At 43.9% G+C, this 19,010-nt stretch overlaps 1 protein-coding gene across 2 annotated transcripts in view; it reads right to left on the minus strand.

Moving 5' to 3' along the window:
* Window positions 1–19,010, minus strand: part of LOC138471851 (collagen alpha-1(II) chain-like) — a 1,536,387-nt gene that overhangs the window by 292,790 nt on the left and 1,224,587 nt on the right. For both annotated transcript variants that reach the window (XM_069609694.1, XM_069609695.1), the window contains one exon: window positions 18,569–18,676. In XM_069609694.1, the coding sequence (XP_069465795.1) occupies window positions 18,569–18,676 (108 nt within the window). The remainder of the gene's footprint in view (window positions 1–18,568; window positions 18,677–19,010) is intronic.

Raw genomic sequence — 19,010 nt, forward strand, 5'->3', positions numbered from 1 at the left:
GGCATGGACAAAAACAAGAAAGACATCAGCGGTCTATTAAAAAATAGTATTTTAAATGCACTAGAGCTCAATTTTGTGGTCTACAGTCACATGGAAGGATGAAGTTGGACAAACATGACGAGCCACACCTAAAAATGAGGGCAGAGCGTGCCTTCACTCCCCTGAATTTTCCAGAGCTAAGAACATTTCCAAGGGCAAGTTCAAAGCCTTAATAGACAGCAGACCACTGAGGTGATGATAGATGATATGCTAATTGGAGGGAAGCAATGGTTATGACCAGCTCACCAACACCTGGAAGTCCAGCCTGCATGCTGCTAACGTGGGTGGAAAAGTACTGACGGATGTAAGAGTGCCAACCAATTGTAGGGGGCCATGTAATTAAGGGCCCTATAGTTTGTGTAACCAATGGGATGTTGTGTATTTAGTGACGTTCATAGTGACCTGTTTGAGGGGAGGGGTTAGTTGCCCCACCTGATGTTAAAGAGCCTATCACTTTCTTAGACTAGTATGGAACGTATACTTAGGTGTTCCCTCTGAGCCTATAACAATTGCCACTAGGTTTTTGTAGTTTTCCACGTAGGATGATGTTAGTAATTACGTAGGTTAACGCCATCAATGACAAGTTTTTATTATAAGTAAGATTGTTTTTCTTAAGCAAATTGAGAAATTCTGCGGTGAGATGTCTGTTGATGTCCGGTGTACTCTGTTTTAGATAATTGATATTAAAACAGTTAACCTTTTTGCCAATTACCTGAGTCGTTTCGATTTGTATTTGTATTTATTATGTTTATATAGCGCTTTACTCCAAAACGCTGCACATTTTAACAACAGGATACATATAACATTAACATTATAACAGTATAACAGTAGAAGCAATTTACAATTAAGAATCAGTCCAACAAAACAGTAAGTAGAGCAATTAAACTGAAGGGAAGAGGGAAAGTAGTGTGGTAGAACTGAGAGGGAGAGAGAGGGGTGGGAGGAGAAGGAGGGGGGAATCGGAAGGGTTAAAAGGGTGAGAATGGGGTGGAGGGGTGAGGGGAGGGAGATGATCATGGTGAAACTAAAAAGGAGGGAGGGGGAGCAAGAAGGGGGAAGGGTTTCATGGCGGCGAATGGAGAAGGAGAGATTTAAGGGATGTGCGGAATGAGGAAAAGTTAGGAATAGAGCGGATTGAGAGAGGTAAGGAGTTCCAATGCAGGGGGGCGAGGAGCTGGAAGGAGCGGAAACGGGAGGTGGCATAAGGGGATGGAGGAACAGTGAGAAGGAAGTGGTCAGTAGAGCAAAGGGAGCGGGAAGGAGTGTAGAAAGAGAGGAGGGTGGGGAGATAAGGGGGAGCAAGACCATGGAGAGATTTAATGACGAAGCAGAGAAAATTAAATTTAAGTTGGGAGTGAAAGGGAAGCCAGCCAAGGGAGGAAAGGGAAGCAGAGATGGAGTCACGGGAGGTGAGCAGACAGAGGATACGGACGGCAGAGTGGTAGATAGATTTGAGGGGGGCGAGATGAGATGTAGGTAGTCCGAAGAGAAAGGAGGAGCAGTAGAAGAGGCGAGAGAAGATAAGGGAGGAGATTAAAAGTTTAGTAGCATGGAAAGTGAGAGAGGGGCGGACTTTGCGAATATTAAAGAGGTGGTAGCGACAGGCATGAGAGGTGAGAGAGATATGATGGGAAAAAGTGAGAGAGGAGTCAAAGTGAATGCCTAAATTGCAAGCGTGGTCAGAGATAGGGAGATTAGAAGGAGGAAAATTAATGAAAGGAGAAGAAGAGTGTAACTTCTGTATCCCCATTCATCTCATAGTATTGCTACCTTGTCCTAAAGGGCTGGGCCGACTCCCTCAGTTCACTGGGGTACTTGCGACACAAAGAACTCAACTTGGTCTATATAGAAGATCTTATACTAATGCAACCTTTAACTTATTGACTGCGCCTATGGGCATACTCTCATCTGTCACTAAGTAGAACCTTGGTGAGAGATGTAATGACCTCAAATATTTGTGGCTTTTCTCCCTGATTAAATTATATTAAGTCATCTCTTCACACGCTTGGCTGCATGCGTTTATTTAGTGAGGAACATTGTTTGGCAATGTCAGAAAAGGGGAGTTAGCGGACAGCTTTATTTCCTATTGAGCAAATGCCAGGAGGAGAGTTGAATCGCAAAAGCAAAGTGTGCAATTTTACCATAAGAACATCCCTGCTGTAGTTGCTAAGACAGGTTACACCCAGTGGTTCACAAACCCAAGGAAAAGGGCAATTATTCTTCATTTTAGAACAGCATCATGACCAGGGGCCTTTTGGGAGTGGTTCTGACCAATTACAGCATGAGAGAGATGTACTGGTGGCTTCAGATGGACAATGACAGACTGACAGACATTGCTGGAAGAAGATGCATCAGATGTCACTACAGAGAGAAGGGATTGCACACCAGACAAACTCTGTTGGAAAATGAGCATGGCTCAGAAAGCAGTTGGGGCAAAGAGGGGTTAGACTTACTGGCCAGTTGGAGCAGATGGAACATGACAGCCAGTACAGGGTGGTGTTCGTAGACTACTTGCCGAAATGGATACACCTGCATTTGTACCCTACATTTTCACGTGATCTGTAATTGCACTGTTGAAAGAAATATTGAATCAGGGAGTAAGTATTCTCAAAGGAACTGTGAAGAATCCTGCGGATCCCTGACTAAAACCCTACTTAAAGTCTCCTCTAAGGTGGCCAGCTGAGGGCAAATGCTTCCTGATCGCAAACCTGGGGGTGGTGTACTGCTGGAGCATCACCTGGGTGGAGACAGGGCCCAGGGTAGTGAGGAGATTCCACCAGATGAGGGGCAGTCATTTTCCTCCAAAAGGAATATTCTTACCACTATGCCAGAGGAGGTGATGGCGTATTGTTGTTTTAATATCTCTCAACCTCCTGCTAAAACTAAGGTGGTAAACCCCAAGGTTATAACACCCAACCCTATTGTACAAAAAGAAGGAATGCTTTTGGTCCCTAAAAACAAAGGTCTTCCTCAATATCAAGGGTACACTACAAGGAATAGTGAACGCGTTGCCTTCTCTACCACATCTCCCTCTAATAGAGTTAAAACCTATGGCCCCTCTGTTACAAATACTAAGTTAACTAAATCTACCCTTACAAAGTTACAAGAAGTGAGAAAACCTAACTTTAAAAAAGTGAACTACATGTCTCAGAATCCCATAGGGACTGAGAGGAAGAAGAGGGCCGAATAGGCATGTAGGAGTAGAGAACAGGCAGTCAGGCCTAACAGCCTTTGCCAGGGTCAGGCAATTAACAATAATAGTCTGCACCTGAAATCAATTGCCCCACCTAAGAGGCATAAAAGGCTGAAGTAGGATGGGGAAGAGAGAAGGAGCTGGTAGACTGGCAGTAGTAGTAAAAGAAGAAGGGCATGAGGCTGGCAGTTCTTGAGGAAGTGTGATCACTTAAGGGGTGCCGGTACAAAGAGAGAAGATTTCACCTGCAAGTTCTGAGAGGATCCTGTGTTCACAAACCCTGCCTTGCCGTGGCTGCACTCAGAGATATGTGCTGAAAGTGAAGGTCTTCCCATGTGCGCTTAGTGGATGGAATTAAAGAGCTGTGCTGAAGCCGACGCCCCTAGCAAGAAGCAAGCTAAGGGACAGAGCATTGCAGGTGACGCCAAGTTGGCGTGGCAGGACCGAACCAGGGGTGTGGGTCCCAAGGGTGCCTAACGCATAGAAGAAGAAGCAGAAGTTGGGAAGTTGAAGCAGCCCGCAACCATAGTGTTCCTGGAGCCGATGAATGAAGCTTGCTGTTCAGGTTCACTTTTAAACTCTTGCTGGTAACTCTTACCAGCTCCAAAGTTGCTTGCTTAAGAGTGGAAGTTGTTCTGTACAATGGAAATGTATCACACACACTTTGAGTAAAAACTATAGTGCTCGCTTATGAAGAAAAGCCTTCCATTCCCCATTGTTCAACATTTTAATATTACCAGAGTGGTCGAGTGTCTACAATTAAAAGGGAGAACGTTTTCGAAAGTCCCCCAAAAACTCTGAAGCTAACTTTCACGATTGTTACTAGACTTTACGGCATCAAAGGGAGGTTGCATGTGACCAATTAAGAATCCTGACCGGAGTAGAAAATATCTCCATGTAATAAATAGGCATATAAACTATCACAGACAACTGAAGTGGAAGATCTACCTGAAAGAGTGGCCGCGTATCCCGAAAATCATTTTTCCTTTGAAGACTGACTCTTGTAACTCTAAGAATGAATATTCTTTAAAAGCAGAGGTTGTTGTATTAATAAGGAGAACACGCATTACCCAAGCCAAGAGGTGCACCCATTCTATAGTGAAGAAAACCCTGTTTAAAGCAATCCACCTAACGGGGAACTTTTGAAAGGTCCAGTATCCTCTGATACAAGTGAGATATTGTTATCTGAAGTTAGTAGTGTGGCAGTACAGCTTCAAGGTAGCTACTCAAACCTAGAAGTTGTATATAAAGCTGGGAAAGGGAGTTGGGGCTTGTAAAAAGATTAAACAAATAACCTGTAATGCTGAGACTGTTGAAGTGGGGAGAAAGTCAGTCTGGAAGCAGAGGCAGGATATCCTGGTGGCCGGAAGGCAGACTGAAGAGGCAAAGAGTCTGCCCTTTTCGTGGAACATAGAAAAGAAGAGTGCCTTGCCTGCATGTAGAGTTCAAAGTGTCTTGTCTTTAAAATGCCTAATCATTTCATATATAAATTTGAAGCAGAAGTTCCAGAACTGTGGTTGTGCATAAGACTGTCAGCAGATATCATATTGAAGTTGATGGACGAAGTAGCAATCTGTGGAACCAAGGAGTCGGTTACCATAGTGATAGTAGTAGAAAGGTGGTTGTTAAGAGGAGTACAACAACCCAAGCAGCGGCATCCTGGCAATTATACCAGCTATACTGCAGAGGTTATGGACAGGTGTAGAATTATATAAGAAGTGGCTAATCTATTTTCTGAACTGTAACAAAGCAATCCTGGAAGGAACACATCCAGGATTACCATTGATGCTATTTCCTTGGCTAAATGTCAGGACTTGGAGAGGCAACAGGGTTTGTAATGGTAAGAGGCCAGTTATTCTTCTTAGAGTGGGAGGATGTTTTGACAAAATTAGAGGTTAAAGGAAGTTGGGCTGGGTATTGGTTCTCTGTTTTCATTAACCTTAGATGTACATGTTTCCAAAGCCTTCGGTCTTGGCTTTGATGTCGCCGTCGAAGCCTCTGGGTTCTACACAAGAGAAGATGTACACTCCTCTCCCGAAAAAGGATTTTTTCAAGTCTCTGACTTCCATCTTTGACAAGTGGCAGGAACCACCCCTGGACCTAGAACGCTTGGCCTTCTTCCGCCGAGGAGAGTCGTCTCTCGACTCATCGGTCGAAGGCCTAGCCGCTCGGGATTTAGGGGGTTTGGAAACATTTCCTACCTGGAGTTTCCCCTTTCGTTCCCTCTAGGCCTTTCCTGTCATGGGCTGACACTTGCAACATGCCACCGTATCGTGGCCCTCTCTTCTAGGCACCACAGGCAGATTTGATACAGGTCGATTATGGATTACGATCCGCAGTATTTACATTTTTTGAAACCGGACCGAGGAGTCGACAGTGTATATGACAAAGACCTATCGAAATATTTGAAGAAACACACTAGAAATTTACTTTTACAAGTACAAGGTGCAACGAGTTTCACGAAGCAAACAAGTTTGCGGAAAAAGTGAACTGAGGCCAAGGGGTGCCGGGCGTGCTCTATATAACCTCCGATGATATCACCCTCGACGGAGGACTTTGAGGGGCATTAACTCGACGCAGAGCACCCTCTGCCGAAAATGTTTTCCGAAGCAGCTGAAGCTGGACATTACATGTCAAAGATGAGGAATACGTTGGCAGACACAATCCATTCAAAGCATAATTTCTGCATGCAGAAAAGAAGGCAAATGATTCCATTGCACATGAGCGCTTACTTTACAGTTTGAACTAAGCAATAGTTTCCTTCGTTGCAGAATTCATTAGGAAAGGTTTCAAGGAGAGTTTTTTCTTCTAACTTTTTTTTTCTTTCGGCACACTAAAGTTCCTCAAAGAATAAGACTTCACAAAAGTTACTATGCGCTTCAAAGCAACAAAATAACTGCTATAGTGCAAGTAGATAGGAATCGTCTGTTTAAAGTCAAGAGCAACCAAACTTGTTCAAGTTGAATAAGTTGAATAAAGATGCTACTTACCATTTCCTCACCTTTTGGCAATTGGAGGAGGTGAGACAGGTAAGAGAGGAACTAGGCAGACATAATAGAAAGTGAGGAGGTTCTGTTTATAAGATGAAATAACCTAACTGTAATTTGTTATTTCGCTGCAGATCACAGTAACCAGAGCAGAGCTAGCTAGTCCGAGAAGCATCTGTCATCTGTTATTTTGTTATTTCCACCCCTTTCCCTTTCCTGGGGTTTCTGACTCAACTGCTATTAGGAAGATTGGGTTGGAGACATCCATAGAGGGTCTGTGGGATCAGCATCTCCCACAGAGAAGACGAGCAAGCCAGAACCTGACACTAACATTGGAAAGGGATATTTTCAATTGGAAGCTGAGGAAATGTTACAAGTGGATTTTTGTTTGGTGAACTTTTTTTATTTGGAACTTTATTCTTCTGTTTGAACATTTGGGGAAATTGACTTTGAACAATCCTGGGGAAGGGATTTACGCAGGAGAGGTGATGGTCATCCAAATTACTAGTTGTTTATTATTTGTTCTTTTATGTTGTTGGTCATTTACTTTATATGTTTTGTTGTTTAGTGTGAGGGCTAGTTTGTTTCTGTTTGGAGCGATTCCCTTAGTTCTTAGACGAGGTACGGAACTCCCTGTTAGAGTAGGCTTAGCGAAGATTTATTTGCATCTTTTTCTTTTAATAAAATATTTAATTCCGAGAAACATGCAAGTAGTTGTCCACCTCGCATTATTGACCCCTCACAGAACTGACAACAGACAATGGTGTCCAGATAGTGTTAAAAAATGGTGTAATTCCTCAGAGACTGCAATATTAGGCAAAGTAGGGCGTCCTATGGACAAATATCACAACCAGGTCAATGAGCTGATGGAAAGGGTGGATATATGTATAAATGTCAGTGTCCAACTAGCTGCCGATTTCTGCTGGAATGCCAAGCAGTGTAATGGAAGTGTCACTGTTTCAAATGAAGATTAGCAGGCGCGCACGTTCTGATGTCATTCTACCTTTGTTACCAGCTATCAGAGAAGACAAGGCTGTATTGGTAAAGCACATAAGGTACCAGATAAAGGGGAACAAAAAGGTAACAAAAGTACAAACATGACATAGGGGATGCTACAATAGCACTGTATGTTTGACAGGGAGACTGGGTGAAGATATAGTTAAATAGCAAGGAGAGAGACACCTTCCCAGGTAAAGCAATCCAGTCAAAGTTGTGTAGACAGGGACAAATTATAGAATGGTGTGGACTGGAGAGCGTTGTGTTGTTTGACAAGTAGGAGAACAGCCATTAAGGTTACACAGCAGTCCTCCAAAGTCGTAGTAGCAAGAAAGAAGAATGAAATGTTGTACAGGTTCAGACAGCACGAGAGATAAACATTGAATCGTAGACTGAAGGAGTGCATTGAAGGCCTGAACACAAGACACTTGGTCCCAGTGAACATTTCCTATGTTTACATTTGCAAGAAAAGGGGTATGTGGTGACATGCTCTGCAATTCCCTCCTTGTTGCCCAATGCCACCTACAGAAATATGTTCAGCGAGTGGGCCGGGGATAAGGAATCTGGGGGGGCCAGAGCTTTCTGCATGGAGTAGGAGATGGAAGGGGACACAGGAACAGAGCGTCGGTTTCTGCTCTGTGTCCTGGCTGATGCTTTATACTTGTCAGGGTTTCTCCTCGGGTTCAGTAGCTTACTGTGATAATGCATTTGTCTGGTGAGATGGTTGAAAGCTGCACTTGGTTGAAATGTACCAGTATGAGCCTTAATTTATGGTATTCAAGTCCCGTACACCAAGTGCCAAACCTGAGATCCGGTGCCAGCATGAATGGAATCTTCTTGATGGGAGCAGATGCGATGATGACTTTATAAGCCTTGTGAAACAGGTTACCAACCGCCCTTCAACAAGTCACCAGGATTGATAGCTTGTTTCCCACTATGGCTCCCGCTATGGTCCCATCAGTGGGATACCCACAGGCCGTAGAGATGATCCAATCTCCCAACAGCTTGTGGGCTCAGTGCGCATGGCCATAGTGGTCGTACTCATCCCCTAAGCAGCAGCATGGAGGCTAAGACTTCCTCAATTAGTTAAGTTGACCACGTGCCATTTAAACATGCACAACTCTTAATAGTAGGGTCTGGGGCAAGATGTGACAGAGTGTCAGCAGGTAGCCTGTAGGAGGGAGCATGAGATCATTTAGTTTTGGTTCAGTGTCTGCGCTCTTCGAGGGGTGATTAGTGTTTCAGTTATCCTGAAGTGTAAGGGAGCCTAGGAGCTCCCGGGAAGTGAAAGCATATACTGCAGCTTCCCCTGAAAAAGGATTAGTATTTTTCAGAGTGCAATTTAGGATAATTGCTTTCAACATTTCAAGATTCTGAAAAATCCATATGAAAACTAGTTCAAGGAAACGTCTTTGAGGCTCAATAGTCCTGTTGCGAAAAGCAGTTTATAAAGCAGTTATTAAAACATAAAGAAGATATGTGTACTTTCACTTAAAAAGAAAATATGTATTGCTCTTCAGGATATATGGATGCTTAGATAATAGAGTCTAATTAGGTCAGGGACAGAATATTTGAGTTAGGCCAGAGAGCTGGAAGGTAGTTAGCTAAGGCAGTACAAATGTTTCCGCCCTCCATCTTTGCTTGTTTCCTGTTTCTTTGCTTTAGGTATCAGAGATTTTGCAGATATTTTCTTCTGGGAGGAGGTGAAGAGTTTCATGAGTGCCAGTGGAGTAACTTTGCTTAAAATGTTGGGGGGGGGACATGACACATGACATCTGAAGAAAAGGTGCCCCAGCCAAATGAATGGGGACAAAATAGTGTGCCATGAAAGTTGGGAGGACAAACACCCCTGCCCCCCCCCCTAAAATTACGCCCATGATGAGTGCTACTGAGTCTAGTGTTTTGGTGATCCATTTCTTCAGGGTCTCAGTTCTTTCTTTTGGTGCTAGTGTGTCAACGGGCGAGTTGAGTGGTTTTGTGGATTCCAATATGGCGCTCAGTTCCAGCCTCTCAGCAGCCAAGCATGAAGGTCGAGGGTTCGGAGCATGGGGCATATTACTCTCTTCCTCAACTGGTAGAGAAAGTCCATCCTCACTGGGATGCAGCGAGGAAAGTAGATGGCAAATTTCAAATGGTCCGGATACCATTCCTCTGAGTTTAATTGGGGGCAATTAAATGAGAACCAAGGGGCTAGTGGAATTAGTGAGAACGATGCAAAAGATCATAGTTCCCATTCTCTAGTGCCTCTTTTGGGGGAAATTCCCTGACACAAAACAATTTGCACTCCTTGTTGACACATCCAGATGAAGAGTACCACTTTGAGCGGTTCCCGAAAGGTTGAACATCTTCTCCAATACCTCTTCGCACAGATCCCATTCATGGGAAACTGAGCTCTGCCTGCTCAGGTCACCTGCTGCCATGTTTTCCATCCCTTGAAAGTGGAATCTTGAGGAGATGATGTCTCCAGAACCAAGAACCAAAGTCAGATCACTTCCCTGAACAGGGGGGAGCCAACCTACAACACATCGTTTGCATCAACACTGCACTGTTCATCAGGCTCAGGACACATTTCCCAGGAACAGATGGCTAACCTGATTTTATGCATCTCCACCAGGTTGATGAGAAGGTTTAACTCCACTGGGGACCACACCCTGTTCTCTGTGAGGTTGTTAAGGTAAGCTTCCCATCCCTGAAGGAATGGGATGCCCTGGCTCTAGCCATCTGAGGCCAATGTTGCCATATATTAATACAGAGTTAAGAATGCACCGGCACTCATGTGTGTTCTTTGAAATATCACAAGCCTTTTCACACAATATAAGTTTCATTAGAAGTTTCATTTTTCCTTTATAAAAATATTTTTCATTCTTTCCATTATTATACTAACATTGCAATAACATCAGCCCATGTCATTGTAAATTAATTTCCATAATGAGTGTTAGCATTTTCACTTGTTTTTCCAAAAGGGTGTTTTGTCAAACAACACATTTCATTCCGCCTAAGCCACACGTGTTTTGACCTAAAGGATCTTTTTCAATGCTTTGTTACATCAATTCCAATTCAGAATGCTGATGCCGAATACGGCTGGGATGAACATCATCCTATCAATCTAATAACAGAGTGATGCATTTTAGAGAAAACTAATTATTTGCCTAATGATTGCCACCATAAATAACAAGGGCAATTAAGAAAACAATTTGAATATTGTAGATTGATTTCAAGTGAATAGATAATTCAAATGAATAAAAGCAAACAAATAGAAAAATTGAATCTCTACTGATAAAATAAGAAAGTTGAACACAGTACTGATAAATTAGCATTGTGTACTGTTTGTTGATTAAACTTGACAGATCCATTTAGTATGGGAGGACTCCAGATAATACACTTTTGGAACTAGTGCAAGAAAGAACAACTTGGAATTAATTACCATTGTTCTTAATTAAATGTACTGAATTGGAATTGCTGTAACTAAGCCACGCAAAAGACCATACAGGTGGAAAAATGTCTACTTCATATTAGGAAAATACTAATTCTGGAAATTCATTTACAATGAAATGGGGTAATGTTATTGCAAATGTTAGTATACTGATCAAAAGAATAAAAACAAAATTATTTGTATAAAGGAAAAACGATTGCGTGAAAAGCTTTTGGATATTTCAAAGAACAGACATGCCAGTCCACGTCTAACTTTGTATTAATGGTCTGATATTGTGGTTAAGGGCATAGCCACTTTTTACCTGAGCACACACATCAGCCTGCAACGCAGAACGTTGCTGGTACTTGTAGCGCAGTTTATATTGTGTATAGTTGTCCCATCTTTTTACTTAATGTTGCCATATAGGCTTTCCCCTCAGCATGTTGTCTAATCAGGCCCAATAAAGGAGATTATGCTACACGGTTTGAGACCTAAAACAGATATGATATGCGGTCCAAGAACTGGGACCACTGACAACATAGTTGCCACTGGAGCAATCTCATTTATTTATTTATGTAGCATTTGCTAGGCGCCTATACAACAGAATTATCCTCAAGCACCAGGAAATGCAAGATGTCATGAGTTCCAAGAGGAAAGTATGAGGTAGGTCGCAAGACTGGTTCCAGAAAATGCTGATCATCTGGTGATTTGATACCCAGTCCTCTGGAGGAATGGCCCTGCCTGCGCGCGTGTCAAAAATTGCCTCAGTGAACTGGAGAGACTGGGAAGGAGTCTTTAAATTGAGGGAAAAGCACAAACTGCGAAGAAGGTAGCTAGTGCGGTGCAGATGGTCGGACACCAGCTCTGGAGTACAGGCGCAGTTCATCCAGTTGTGTAGTTAGGGGCAGACGTGCATCTTCTCCCTTCTGAGCTGCATGGCCACCACTGCTAACAGTCTGGTGAAAACCCTCAGGTCCGAGGCAGAACCAAAGGAAGGACTCTGAATTATTAATGGGTATTTGCAATCACGAATCACAGGTACTTTCCTATGTTTCGCTTGCATGGGCACATTGAAGTATGTGTCCTGGCTGTCCAGTGACACCACCAACAATACTGCAATTTAACAGCCTGAAGAGTCTGGGTGAGGGTGATTGTTTGGAATTTGTCCTTTGAAAATCATTCAAAGCCTTGGTCCATGATTGCACACAGAGCTATGTCATTTTTTGACACTAAAAAGTACCGGGAGTACCACCTCTTACCCCTTTCTGCAGCAGGAACCAGCTACTGCTTTTGCCATAAGTTGGCTGATTGTTTCCAACAGAAGGACATTTTGGGATTAAGAAGGGATGCAGAGGGAGTGGTCAGGAAGTGATGGCTGTATCTCTGTGACACTACTTCCAGAGCCCAGGCATCTGAAGTAGTGCACTGACATTCTTTCACAAGCAGGGAGAGCGTCAACCTCCCCTGGGGCTGAGTGAGCCAAGAATCCACTAAATTCCACTTAATTTCTTCAGCTGCGTGAGGTGGTGTTTGATACATGACTTCTTGCAGGGGAATACCTCTGAGACTGTTTGGCTGACCTCGGCCTCAGTAGGCAAAGGAGGTATAATGGAAAAAGGGTTGTCCCTCTTGAGGAGGAAGAGGAAGTTGAGGAAATGGTAGTGGGCTGATGCACATCCAGATCAAGGGACTTGGGTGCAGCATTCGACTCCTTGAATTCTTTCAGGGACTTGTCAGGTTTGCCCCCAAAAGATTGTCCCCGTCAAAAGGGATATTGAATAGCTTTGCTTTAATCTCTGGGCTGAACCCCAATGTTTTTCTTCACGATTCACAGCGCGTGTGCCCATAGATCTGGTGACACAGTCAGCTAAACCCATATCTCATTTACATAGCTGGTAGGATACATACCTGCTGTCTCCATGACCACACTGTGATGAATCTGATGTCATCACTCCTTTCCCTGAGCTAGCCTCTCCTCATGTGGCCAGGGGACAACAGTCACTGCCTGATCCTAGCCCTGGGGGTGGCTATTTGAGGGAGGACCACATGGGGAGAATTTAAAAATTCTGAAAAATTATAAGCTCAAACGCTCTATTTTGCCTTTTAATACCATCAGCACAGCACCACTGACGAAGGAAGGAGGCGCATACATGTGTATTAGGTACAGTTCAATCATTGATATGATCTTACAATATGGTAATGAGGCCTGTGTGCCATGTCTAAAAGAATACCGAAATGTATGTAAGAACTCTCGCCACACTGTACAACTGCAATGGACAGAATGACGCTGCCCCCTCAGAAACCCTTCAGTCTATAACAAGACTATTTCATGAAAAGCCCATACCTTCTAAACGGGACCCAAGACATTCCAAAATGGCCGTCAGAAACGAGGACCATTAACAGCAACAACGGACTACTTAAAAGTGTCCTCGTTGCTGGACAACCGTTGCTAACACAGAGCAACAACTCCGGCGTCCAACGGCCAGATACTAGCAGCCGCTCAAGACACACAGTGAGTGGCGTCACTGCAGTAATTTCATGCTCTTTCATTGAGAAAGAAACACTCTCAATCCATAACTCCGCGCACGAACGCAAGCAGCGGCATGCCATTTTGGCTTCCGCGCACGCAATCCCCAACAATGATCATGCGCTTTTCCACAAGAACGAAGCACTTGCAATTCGCAACCCCGCACTCGATCGTAAGCTGCGGCATGCCACCCCGGCAGCCGCGCATGCGATTGCGACCCCCAAAGGGCCCATTAAACAATATCCGCAACAGCTAGTCAAGGGACGGGCAGTCGGGCGCACACCGGCGTTCCGAATGCCGGCCACCTGTCACTATCCAAAAAGATTGCGCTAGACCGAACAGGATGTTAAAATCCAGTTCTCCTCTGCACGTGCATGGATCCCAGTTAATTAACTTATTCCGGGCGGCATGGGAACACAACACAACGGGGCTTCATGTGGGCATGTCCTGACACCCTTCCCCCCTCCCTTGGTGTCTTACAGGACTTGAGAGACGTACTGCCACAGCCGCATGTATCAGAAACCCGGCTGACAGCTTTCATATGCCAGAGCTGTTATAAGGTAATCACCAGCAGCTAATGCCGAAAAGAGTCTCTAATGGCCAAAATGACTGTTCAGATATTCCTAATGTTAATCAATTGAATTTGCCCTTTAAATAACCAGAAAGTACTCTTGAATAAGATAAAGTAAAAGAATTACAGTGACCTCAAGATTTAAAACCCAGTTTGGTTTTCTCTCTCTCAGGTAGATGGGATGATGGCCTCCCCGACCCTCCACAACCCTTGATCTCACTGAGAAAAGTACACAAATCACAGTCCTGAAGAAGATGATAACTAGCAATCATCAAAACCGGTCGACCACCTTTTATTCAAGGATATCCCAGAAACCAACCAGGGATACCCCGCAAACTAGACCATACAACATTGTGCTGTGGATGAAGTTCCTTGTTTTTAATTTTTTTTGCTTCTTGAATAATCACCGAGTGATTTATAACTCAGGGACCACCCACTTCCTATGAATGTCAATAAAAGAAAAAACAGTTCCTCTCTGAAATGTGGCCCCAAGTTCTTTTGAAACACAAAACCGCTAACCCCTAAATGGGCGGCAGATCCATACACCCCACGCCTAAGGACAGAAGCCCACATATATTATGAGGAGTCTTTTGTGAAAATTGTTCTTTGAGGTCACCCATTAAATGGTACCAGAATAATAATCAGTCCCCACGCTGAAAAGGTGGACCCCAATAAGTGTTTATGTGTGTTAAAAACATTGTTTCAAGTAACACTTCGGGTAAAACTTTGAAGTAAAATTCATTGCCTCCCTGAAAGTGATCCACCACATGGGGGGAGGCCACTCTTGGAGGGAGGACATGACATCATCAGTTGAGACATAGTATCGCCCTTTCCCTTTTAAGGATGCTCCCTCCATTCCCCATGCCCTCATGGCATACTGCCATTATTCCCCCAGACATCTAGCTCTACTGATCATACTCCCCAATATCAGATAACGAATAAAGTACCACAAACTGAGACAAGGAAGAGACAAGTAGCAATGATGATTACTTCTAGTGAGAACCAACACTAGTGGTCTAGTAGCTGGAGGAATCCGATTGGCCCGACACAGTTTAAAACCATGTCGTGAAGAGAAGTATGGAGTCCATCATCTTCTTACCCCGCTGTGGTGAGAAGAGCCGAGCAGAGAGACTGGGAGTACAGCCGATCGCAGTGGCGAGGGAAATGGAATGACAAAGCGGAACGAGAAGGCGACCCGGTGAGCGGCGTGCCCAGTGAAGCTCTGTGGCGGCTGCAGCGAGGTGAAAGGAAAAAAAGCAGTGCTTCCTAGCAGCTGAAGGAGCTGGGATGCCAACCAAGGACTGGACAACTACCTGAGGCACCCACCGGATCAGCAAAAAAACACAAGAGTTACGGAAGCACCTGATGCAGAGTCGGCAACAAGAAAGCAACCGGTGTGCCCAGGGAAAGAGTCGGGACAACGAAGAACTGTTGGGCATCCAATTGGAAGCACTAGACGGTACTGGGGACAGGGGCTCACAATATAAACTTGGGAAAGACTTAGAAGGGAAGCCAGGTGTGTAAAGTGAACTATATAATGAAAGTCCAGGCAGGCGAGTATACCAGGCAAAGCCAAGTGTGTGAAATGAACTACATAAAGAAAGTCCTGGCAGGAAAGTATACTAGGCAAAGCCAAGAGTGTAAAGAGAAATGCATAAAGAGGGTCCTGGCAGGACAGTATACCAGGTCAAATCAAGTGGGTGAAATGAATTGCAGTAAATGTGGAAAGTAAACTGGCAGGCGAGTACACCAGGTGTTGTTTTGTGAGTCAGAAAATCCCAAGGAAGATTCATGCCCTTAGGATTTTTGATTAGTTGAAATGTGAAAAGGACCTGGGGAATGACGTTTTCCCTGAGAAGAAACTGGAACATCAAGAGTAGGGGAGTCATCCTCTTGAACTATAAATAATGTTTCTGGAACTTTTGTTTTGGTGGAGAGAAACCTTTTGAACATTTGTTAACTTTTCAAATCAGAAACATTGCTATTAGCACCTTAGAGTTCCTTTTAGAGTGTGAGGGCTAGGATAGGACTTTGGACATGGCACATTTCTGCTTTGGACATCTTGACGAAGGACAGGCCTTAGTTTTTGGTTGAGGTAAGAAAATATCTCTTAGTGTAGGGATAGTGAGGCATTTTCCAACCCCTTTATTATTTAATAAAAGTCTAGAACCAGAAAAATGAATCATCTGTGCCCATGTCTCATTCCTGGCTCTTCACAACACTCTATAACACATGAGCTTATTTATCCAAGGCACATATTACATTATCTACACGTAGGGTCAGACTCCACCTGGAAAATATCGTCTTGCCCATTGTGTCCAATTTTCTACTTCCTCTATCAGGAGGAAGAGTGGGAAAGGTAGAGGACTTAAGTCTTGCTGTGGAGTTGTCCATCACTAGGATCTCTTTACCTGGGATGTGTAGCAAGAAGTGAAGGGTCATTAGGGGTTGGCCATTGTTTATTCACTAACACTTTATCCAATGCTGGGGTATAGTTAGGCATCTGCCAGACTACCTGCAATGGTCATATTAAATGGCAACAGGGTCTCCTAAGGGAGGTAGGGCTCTGGTCAAGAAGCTCAGTGGGGTCATGTTGTGTGATCTATTTGATCAGAGCAGGCAGCCCCCAAGGATTCTATAAACTTCATATTCATTTGCCTATATGCTGCATGTTTGTGGTTAATGTTAGAGGTAAACTGCATAACGACTGTCAAGTCCAGCCTTCTGAAGTTCCTTTGAAGCTGCCAAACCCCAACCCACACAAATGTTTAGCTCTCAGCTAATTCTTGAAAACAGCTGAGTTTGCAACACCCCCAGGAGAAAGGGGAAATTGGATAAAAGAAGAAAAACCTCAGACTCTGGATCTTTCTCTCTTGGACTGAAAACCTGAACAGAGATCTGCAGGGGCGAAAAAGAAAACAAATATGAATGTTTTCATGTACTACTAACTCTCATCTCACATACCCAATGGATCGTCACAGTACCTGAGACTCCTCAGCAGAAAGCCAAGGGGAGAAATGCTGAATTACCAGTTGCTTCAAATGTTTCCTTGTGAGTCCATTTTCTTTTATAGAAAGAAGAAAGTTTGGATTTTCTTCAGAGCCAAAAGGCAAATTAGAAAGGAAGTTCTGGACTGTATTTTGGGGAACAAAAAGTCACCTTGATAACCTTCTGAGAGTCCTTTTATCTTTCTTCCTTTTCGAAGTTTTGACTTCCCTCCTGTTACAAGTCACCACATTCCAGCGTTTCCTGTAAATCAACTGCTTCCCAAGAATTCACAGGCTTTGAGGTATCGCTGAGTGCTTATGCCATTTTTTGGGTTCCTAGTTGTCTAACCCACTAAAATTACTCTCTACCCTAGTTATGTTCTCTTATTAACAAACAATTACCCACCAAATACACTTTGCTAATTAAACTGCCAGTATTTACATAAGGTTCCCCAAGGAGCGAGTGTATAAAATATACTCAATACGTGAGTATCCTAAATTCTCTAGTCAAAGTGTAAAGTGAAGACTACAACACATACCACAACTATCAGGAGCCATGATACCTCTGATGGGGATGCCTTAGAGTAGAGAAGACTTTATCTCTAGTCATGGTGCAGAATGAGGCTACATCGCATGCCATCCGTGCCAGGAGCCGGTACACCTCTGATGGGAATGCCTTTCAGTAGAGAAGGCTTCTTCTCTAGTCATGGTGCAGAGTGAGGCTATATCACATTCTATCACTGCCAGGAGCCAGTACACCTCTAATGGGACTGCCTTAAAGTAGAGAAGGCTTCTTCTCTAGTCATGGTGCAGAATGAGGCTACATCACATTCTATCGCTGCCAGGAGCCAGTACACCTCTGATGAGAATGCCTTACAGTAGAGAAGGCGTCTTCTCTATTCATGGTGCAGAGTGAGGCTATATCACATGCCATCACTGCCAGCAGCCGGTACATCTCCGATGGGGATGCCTTAGAGTAGAGAAGGCTTCTTCTCTAGTCATGGTGCAGAGTGAACCTATATCACATGCCGTCACTGCCAGGAGCTGGTACACCTCTGATGGGGATGCCTTAGAGTACAGAAGGCTTCTTCTCTAGTCATGGTGCAGAATGAGGCTACATCACATTCTATCACTGCCAGGAGCCAGTACACCTCTGATGGGAATGCCTTAAAGTAGAGAAGACTTCTTCTCTAGTCAAGGTGCAGAGTGAGGCTATATCAAATGCATTCACTGCCAGGAGCCGGTACACCTCTGATGGGGATGCCTTACAGTAGAGAAGGCTTCTTCTCCAGTCATGGTGCAGAGTGAGGCTATATCAAATGCATTCACTGACAGGAGCCAGTACAGCTCCGATGTGAATGCCTTAGAGTAGAGAAGGCTTCTTCTCTAGTCATGGTGCAGAATGAGGCTACATCACATACCAATGATGTCAGGAGACATTCTACCTCTGATGGGAAGGCCTTACAGTAGAGAAGGCTTTCTCTCTAGGCATTCCGGATGTAATGGTTGCTGATGAAACAAGGCAGAGCAGATTCCACTACATTGGCTCTCTGGTGCATGCTCCTGCCCTGGAGTATATTATTGCATGCATTTACAGGCTGAAAGGAGTGTGTGATGTTTTGTGCAAGCCGAGCACTGTGTTAGCATTTCCTTGAATACAATATTTTATTTTGTCATGAACAAGAGCTCACAATCTATAAAACACAAAACACAGAAATGTTATGATGCTAAAAAGATCAAATCTAAGCCTCTTAGGAAGAAAACTGTGCCTGGGATGGAGGCCACTCAGGGATAGATGGATGGTTTGTATGTCCTGCAGAATATTCTGTGTCAGAGATTAATGGTCGAGAACTTACTGGGTATCCTTCCGGTCCAGGAGGTCCTATTGCCCCAGATGGTCCAAGGTCCCCTTTTGGACCATGTTTTCCGGGGTCTCCATCTGGACCTTGAACACCTGCTGGACCCTGTGGAGAGATGCACAACATTTGGTGATGTGTTTTTAAACAATAACATTGTTTCATACCTGTAATTGGTGGCTGCTCTAGATGTTAAATATTGATCTGACATCTAGTGTTCCACCCTGACAATTATTTTAAAACGTTTTAAAAGAATGCCCTCTTGTGGATGTGAACGTCCTACACTCTACCACTAGTTAACAATCCTATTCCTTTTACCTTTTTTCAGGCTGGTTAACCAAACATTTTCCCGGATTTGAGACAGGCATGGTATAAAGAGAGACACAGACTCAAAGATATTAGTTAAAAACCTTTATTTACTAAAGTTCCTGGGTTGGTATAA

The sequence above is a fragment of the Ambystoma mexicanum genome, chromosome 8 (genome assembly GCF_040938575.1).
Source record: "Ambystoma mexicanum isolate Mex_15411 chromosome 8, UKY_AmexF1_1, whole genome shotgun sequence".
NCBI classification, from domain to species: domain Eukaryota; kingdom Metazoa; phylum Chordata; class Amphibia; order Caudata; family Ambystomatidae; genus Ambystoma; species Ambystoma mexicanum.